This window comes from Myotis lucifugus, unplaced genomic scaffold, assembly GCF_000147115.1.
Source record: "Myotis lucifugus unplaced genomic scaffold, Myoluc2.0 scaffold_64, whole genome shotgun sequence".
Lineage (NCBI taxonomy): Eukaryota > Metazoa > Chordata > Mammalia > Chiroptera > Vespertilionidae > Myotis > Myotis lucifugus.
Genome location: NW_005871112.1, coordinates 3,051,651 through 3,059,906, shown reverse-complemented (window position 1 = coordinate 3,059,906; position 8,256 = coordinate 3,051,651). Strand labels below are relative to the sequence as shown.

Here is an 8,256-nt window from a genome sequence, read left to right as displayed (position 1 = left end):
AATCACTGCTTAGCTACAGAATCATCTCTCATAACATTAATACCTGTATTTATAACAAGTAAGACAAGGTTAAATGATCTTTTTTGAACAAAATGCAACTTTATTAATCTGCAATAGGATTTCCATTTGTGCCACTATTTTGCATTTACATATCTGATTCAGAAACACATAAAAACACATGAGCTTTAAATAATGACATTGTTGAAGCCAACTATTAATAATGTGAGCCAAAGAGTCAAAATGAAACTCTCATCCTTATGTATAATAACGTTTTCTAATGATGGTATAAAATGATGCTTCACCCATAGTATTCTATTTACCAAGATTGTTTGAAGATTGAGGACTGTTCTTTTTTTAAAAAAGATTTATTTTATTTTATTTTATTTTGTTTTTTTCCATCACCATTTATTCCCTCAGATGAGTGTTCTTAACACCAATTTTGAAAGTATGCAAATATTTTGTTACTTGATATTTAAATGTACATAATAATCTAAGATGTATTTCTAGGCATGAAGCTCAGAATCAATGGAGAGTATATTTCTGGCTCATTAATAAATATAAAAAATCAAAATAACATTTTAACTCATTTAAAAATACCATTACATATTTTGTCTATATTTTCTTGATGATTGTTAGTAATAGTTCAAATAAATATGAATAATGCTTAATCATACCTGAAATACTTTCATTGTCTAAGTTTCTGGCATATACGAAAACTAAATATAATTTAAAAATTAGAGTTCTTTCAATTCTATCTGCTAAACCCTGGCATAACTATTAGGCAAAAATCTGACTAAGCCAATCACATAATTCTTCTGTCTTCAGAGTCTTAGAAGAATATGTCAAAGACAAGAACATGTCCTTTGATGTTTGGCTTTCCCCCCAAAATCACAAGTAACTCACCTGGTTCTCAGTTGCCCTAAAGATATCATTTCAATTGGTTTATATTAGTTACTAGGTATATTCTTAAGGCTCAATAAATGTTAAAAATTAGGATTTGGTTGGATAAAAAATAAAACATTATTTTTGCCATTTCTGGCCATTATTCACTTATGTTTACCTCTTCTTTCTCTGCAACCAAGCAACCTTCCTATTATCCAGGCACCTGGCAGAGCTACTGTTGTTAAATTTTTGACAGCTTTTTCATTACTGGTCCTGTTTTTCAAGAGGCAGGTTAACTAAGCGATTTTGATTTGTGCCAAGCTGAGATGTGAAATAGACACTTGCAGTCCATTCTCTTGTTTTCATAAGATTTCATTTGAACTTATTTGTCCTTCTTGATCTAAGCATAGAAAGAAAAAAAACACTAAAATTCATCCAGTTTCTCATTCATGAATTGGTATAACTGAGTAAAAGAATAGTAAATTCTGTAGTTTTCCTTTTGTTTTAATTCAAAGTTTAAAAAATGTTATACCACAAGTGTATCTTATTGAGAAAAGTATTAACACCCATTTGTTTTACATATAAGAGAAAATGGTTAAGACTTCTTTACTTTATAAAACATGACACAATGTTAAGATTTGCATTTGTTAAAAGTGTGACATACTCATTTTAAAACAATAACTTTCTCATTATAAAAAAACCCTTCACATTTAAAACTTACAAAATGCAAATAAGAAAGAGAAATATTTAAAATTAATCTATCAGATAAAATCATATTGAATTTAAATCTCTTTCTATGTCTAGTCTCTCATTCTTCCCTTCAGTTTTAGAAGCTTCTGAAAAATATTCCCTGATGACCTCCTTGCCCCTTCCACAGAGAGGTACCACATTGTAAGCAGGTATATCTGATGTTTCCATATTCTTTCCACCCTCTGCATATACAATTCCATGTGGTCTGGCATCCACTCCATTACTTTACTAAAAATCTATCTTTTGAAATGTCTAGTGAGACTCTTTATCCTACATAATAATCCTATATAATAAAAGGCTAATATGCAAATCGACCAATCAGCGAATGACCAGTCGCTACGACGCACACTGACCACCAGGGGGCAGACGCTCAATGCCTTTGGCAGTGCTAAGGAACAGTGAGCAGGTGGGTGGTAAGGAGTGAGGGGTCCCGGACTGCAAGAGGGCGCAGGCCAGGCTGAGGGACACCCCCCCAACCAGTGCACAAATTTTGTGCACCAGGCCTCTAGTCCTCATATAAATATCATTTTCTCCATCTTTCTTGTCCTTGATATCCACTGGGATTTGTTTTATGTTTGAAAATCTAACTTAGATTCTATGATGCTCCCTGATTTTTGCTCTTGCATTTGCAATGAATCCCTGTCTATTGCCTTCACTTTCACTCGTTCTTTCTTTTGTTTGCTATTATGCATTTGTATTGCTTTTACTAATAAACAGCAGAATAACCAACTGGCAGTGGCATAAATTATAAGGATTATTTTTGGATTATTTAACAAGAAGTCCAGAGGTTGATGGTCCCAGAGCTGATTTGGTGACTCAAATAGGAAATCATGAATTTATCTTCTTGTGTTCCACCCTTATGTTCTGTCATTCTTTGTTAGCAATCTCTTTTCAACTAGTTACAGGATGACCAAATGGCTATAAGAATGCAGAGGGCTGCCCTGGCTGGTTTGGCTCAGTAGTTGCAGGCTCCTTCCCAGCCCAGGCCCTGGTTGGGGTTCATGCACAAGGCAACCAATTGGTGTGTTTCTCTCTGTCTTTCCCTCTTTCTTCCACTCTCCCTAAAATCAATGAAAAAACATCCTCAGGTGAGGATAAAAAAAAAAGAATGCAGGAGGCTGAGGCACAAAGACCTTTCTCTTCCTTGAGTTGTCACCTTAAATAAGGAAAAATACATTTCTCAGAAATCTTCTTTTTATATCTTATTGGCCAGAAATAGGCCTTATGCCCACCCCTATACTATTTAAAGTGCGAGGGGGGGGGGGGGAGAGTACTGCCATGACTGGTCTAGATCAATGGTGATTCATCCTCTGGTGTTGGCAAATGCCCCAAAACACAATCAGTCTGAGGGTGGCCAGGAAGAAGATCTGATGGCCAGTGAGTAGGCAACTGACTGAAACAGCTCTGCTTACCTATCAACTACGGTTGCTCCTTAAGCCTCAGTATTTTCCTCTCTCTGACTCAAAGCCTCTGAAATTCCATTAGTCTTATGCCCAAAGAGGTTGCTGTGATGTGAAAGTTCTGTATAAACAAGAGTCTTCATTGTCTTAGCAAATATACCCAATGAGGTAAACATTAGAGTGGGATTGTGAACTCTAAGTAACTGGCTTTACTGGTGCTCTCAACCCCTCCTTTGTTAGTTAATGTAGCCCTGTTAGAAAACGTATATGTTTTCCATTCCAGCTGAGGGCAGCGGCAGGGCCTAAATGAGGTATTGGGATGAGCACTGAATATCATGGAAGCTCATAGAAGAGGTCTGACTAGAAAGGAGAGCTCATACTAATGAAAATATTAGTAAATATTTTCCCAATGAGACTTACAATTTTAAAATAAGGTGTTGTTCCAATGGACACAGACAACAGGGGGGTGAGGGCATGAGTGGGGAGGTGGGAGGGGCCAATAGGAGGTGGGTAAGGACACATACCTTAATCAATAAAGAAAAAAAGAGAAATAAACCCAGAAAAGCTCTCCCATATTATGCAGTAAAAAAAAAGTAAAATAAGGTGTTTTTTTTTTTGGGGGGGGGGGCGGGGTGCTGCTGTGTGTATTGAACCAGGGACCAAAACATCCTAATCCTTTCTTCAAAATTTGTCTTCGCCTTCTTTCCATCCACTCTCCTCCTATTCAAGTCTCAATCACCTGAAACCTTTACCACTGTGGCAGAGTTCTATGTGTTTCCCTATTTGCCTCTCTCTTGCTTCTATTTGTTTGTCTCCTCTGGTGTGATGTTCTTCCAAGTTCTAAATTTTATCCTATTACATACAATATAAACATTACTCCTGAGATTCAAGTCCTCTCTTTCTTTTTTCAAAAATTTTATTTAAAAATTATTTTTATTGTTGAAAGTATTATAGATGTCCCTCTTTTCTGCCCCATGGACCCCCTCTATCCCTCCACACTATTGTCTGTGTCCATGGGCTATGCATATATGCATATAAGTTCTTTGGTTAGTCTCTCCCCACCTACCCCACACCCCTGCCTTCCCTCTGAGATTCTTCAGTCTATTCCAAGCTTCTATGTCTGTGGCTCTATTTTGTTCATCAGTTCATTTTGTTCATTAGATTCCACATATGGGTGAGGTCATGTGATACTTTTCTTTTTCTGACTGGCTAAAGTCAGTCAAGTCCTTTCTTTCTATCTAAACCAAATGCCAACTTTTTCTTAATATGAGCTCTCCTTTCTCATCACACCTCTTCTGTGGACTTCAATGCTATTCAGTGCTCATTCCAGTACCTCATTTAGGCTCTGCCGCTGCCCTCAGCTGGAACATGTCTGTATATCTTTTCAAACAGGGCTACATTAACCACTATGGACAGAGAAGGGGTTGAGAGCACCAGTAAAGCCAGTCACTTAAGAGTTCAGAATCCTACTCTAAATTGTGCCCCCCCCCCCCTGCTGCCACTACTGATGGACTGAAACTAATCCATTTATGCTTTAAGTTATAATTTTTTCCCCATATACAAGTTTTGCCACAAATGCTAAGGTTATTGTATAAATGTAGGAAATAACCTAGTGCTATATATTTGCACTGAATGCTCATTAAAAACATAATGATTGATCGATTTTTAAATAATTTAAACCATGTACACTGTTCTTACTTGGTCTTCCTCCACCTCAAATGTCCTTTTTATTGGATTATCTGCTATGTACTGCTAGGTCAGGGTAAATTATAAGTCTCAGTGTGAAAGGATAGGATGTTAGCTGCATAGTTAGCCTCTTCCTATGGATTGCATAATGCTGACCACCTGGTTGTGACAGAAACTGAAGCTTGAGGGAGGCCATGTCAAATATCAGAAAAATAATGAGTTGGCTACACAATCCCTAATCCTACCAATTCTATCCTTTGTCCACAAAGACACTAGAGTATATTTTGTTATCTTGATTTCAGACTTTGAGGAAAATAAATTCAGAAACTTAAGGTCTACCAGTTAGCACAGTTATAATGAGGGCAAAAGTTCTGATAAATTTTTAAGAGAAAAAAATATGTAATGTGTCTGTTGTTTTCCAAAAGACATGTTTAACTATGGACTTGTGAAGAAGAAAAAGTCCCTCTGTAAATGGTGTGGGGCGCGGTTACGGTGTTTTGGCCAGGTTCAAGCCTCGGACTAATGAAAGGACAGGCTCCTCGCATTGCCACGTGCAAGTCCCAGCTGGAGGGCAGGGCCCTCCCAGCACAATTATAGCCAACGGCTGTGGTTGTAAGCGTGAACCTATGGTCCAAACACGTGGCGTGCCTTGTGATAGAGTTCAGGTGCATGTAGTTAAGTGAGGTTGAAACTCAGGAGAATGCTGTAAACAATGTGATCACGCCCCTACTTTGCCTCGTGGCATCTGCTATAAAATAAAGACATGGCTTGTGGGCGCTGGCATTGTCTCCTCATCAGGGAGCAGCGTCCCACCGAGACCCAGCTATCATTCTCTTGTCTGTCTTTCCTTAATCCTTTCACCCCTCCACTCGAGATCACCCTTGGTCCTGCTGGCGTGGCACAAAATAGGACAGCAACATTTCTACAGCACTTCCATAGCTTAAATGAGGTTGGATCTTAAATTTAAGAATTTTTTGGTGGATTAAGAGAGGAGAAATTTATTAAAGAGCAGAAGGAAAGTATCTAATGTGTGATGATGATGATGAAAAAGATAAGGCTGAAAAAAAAATAGAATGACTTAAATTTCATGAGTCATTCTGGTCATCAACAGAACAAACAAACAAACCCATCTTCATGTGTGGTTTTACAGATAAGCTCCATGCAATTGGACATTACATTTATAATAATTTCTAAATAATATGCTGGTCTAATATGCATATGGCCACACAAGTGAGTAATCATTATCTTTTGTGTGTGTGTGTGTGTGTGTGTGTGTGTGTGTGTGTGTGTGTGTCTTGGATTTAACTATCTTAGCAACTGCAGGAACTTCGGGTTTTAACAGACTCCTGCACAGCAGAGCTCAGTGCTCATTAACAGAAAGTCAATGGAAATGAGCCAATCCTGAGTTTTCACTTGTATCCCATTTCGCAGAACTTGAGTGTAAGACAGGAAGACAGTGAACTGATTTTCCACTCGAGAATTCCGTTAACCTGAAAGAAAATGTTAAGTCTACCAGGTGAGATCATTTGGGGAGAGGGAAGGCAGAGATCACTCCTTTCCCCAGTATCTTCCTTCATGTACCCCATTGACCTCTGCCCGGTTTTTCCCTTTGCTTCTGTGTTCGTGTCTTCCAGTTCCCCCGCACACTAGAAACCTGAGCCTGATTTTTTTATCTTTATTTATTTTTTAAAATAATTCTTTATTGTTGAAAGTATTACATATGTCCCTCTTTTTCCTCCATTGGCCCCCCCACCCCCCCCCACCCACCCCAGGCCTTCAGCACCCTATTGTCTGTGTCTATGAGTTATGCATACATGCATACAAGGGCTTTGGTTGATTACCTCCCATCCACCCACCCTCCCCTACCTTCCCTCTGAGATTCCACACTTTGTTCCATGCTTCCATGTCTCTGAGCATAATGATGTTTGATCCAAAATCACGAAATATTTAAAATTAAAATGAGGGCAAGTTTTGGGTCCAGAAACAAAAAATTAAAAAATTAAAAACCACTGGTCTCTCATGTGTGCACAGACTGCCCTTAGAAAACAAAAACGAACAAGACAAACAAAACTTAAACAGTGAAAGAGAGTGAGTGTGCTCTGCTATCGAGGGATTTCCCTATATGTTTATCTCCAGGCTGGCTTTGTGTTTCAGTAGGTCATGAAGATATTAAGAGCAACAATTGAAATTACACTGTCCCTTAACGTCCACAAAAATATAGTTTAAAACCTAGGAGTGAATGACTTAAAATACTGTTTTTCTACATGTATTACTTATGCCATTAAAGGTAGCATTCGGATCAGTATGAAGGATGTGATGGGAATGGGAAAACAGGAACGTTCCTTGCCCCCGCCCCCCCCTTTTTTTTCTTCCACCAAGTAGAAATAGATCCAGTCCGGGTTTTCCGTTCGACTCCGTCTCTGAATTTCGGCTGTGCACTAAGTAGCACGTTTCTCCCTCTCCCCTCCTTTCTCCTTTCCTCTAGCCTCCAGGATCCCTCTCTTCCTATTTCAGGAGGACTCTCTCACAGGCTCCCTCAGCCTGTGTGAAACTGAGGTTTCCTCTGGAACCCGTACATCCCCAACACATACCTCCACGCAGACACATCCCCAAGACCCGCGCTCGCACCGACACACACGCGCGCACACACTCGCGCTCGCCCGTCCACCTCCCTCCGGGGAGAGCCGGCGCGCGTCCCCACCTCCGCCGCACACTTCGGCCAGTCGAGCTCGCAGCGCTCTAGGATTCTGCGGCTCGGAACTCGGATCGCGGCTCGGAACCCTCATGGTGGATTTGGAAACAGTTCCTTCTCTCTCTCGTTCTGATTGCTCCCTTTTCGACCTGGGGGGCTAGAGGAGCCAGCCGGCTGCTCTCCCAGCCAGCCCCGGTTGGCTTGCCATCTCCATCTGGCTTATAAAAGTTTGCTGAGCGCGGTCCAGAGGGCTGCGCTGCTCGTCCCCTCGGCCGGCGGAAGGGGGTGACGCTGGGCAGCGGCGAGGAGTGCGCCGCTGGCTCTGGCGGGCTTTCGGCTCGAGGGGCAAGGTGAAGAGCGCACGGGCCGTGGGGCTGACCGAGCTGGATTTGCATGGTGCACCATGCCTTCTTGGATCGGGGCTGTGATTCTTCCCCTCTCCGGGCTGCTGCTCTCCCTCCCGGCCGGGGCGGATGTGAAGGCTCGGAGCTGCGGCGAGGTCCGCCAGGCGTACAGCGCCAAGGGATTCAGCCTGGCGGACATCCCCTACCAGGAGATCGCAGGTAAGCCCGGGCGCGCGGCCCAGGCGGGCTGCAGCCCTCGGCGGCCGCCCGTTTCCCGGGCCGCCCGGCGCCCTCCTCCTCCCCCCTGTTGCTGACTTGTTGGTGTTCACTTTCTGCCGGGCTCTCCGGGCGCCGCGCCTCCGCGCCGGGCGGCGGATGCTCTCTCGGCAGCTCCCGCGGGGTTAGGTGTGCGCCTCCGCTGCCTCATTGTGTGCACACGCGGGAGCGCCCTCCTTCCTCCCTCCTTCCTCGCTCCTCGCGCCCTGGCGCCCCCTGGCTCGTA

General features: G+C 42.1%; 1 protein-coding gene across 1 annotated transcript in view; it reads left to right on the top strand.

The window, feature by feature from the left end:
* The first annotated feature begins 6,975 nt into the window (after window positions 1-6,975).
* The window catches only part of GPC6 (glypican 6), a 1,085,256-nt gene continuing 1,083,975 nt past the window's right edge, over window positions 6,976-8,256 (top strand). Inside the window, exon 1 of the mRNA XM_006089840.3 lies at window positions 6,976-7,973. Within this exon, the coding sequence (XP_006089902.1) occupies window positions 7,814-7,973 (160 nt within the window). The 5' untranslated portion in view covers window positions 6,976-7,813. The remainder of the gene's footprint in view (window positions 7,974-8,256) is intronic.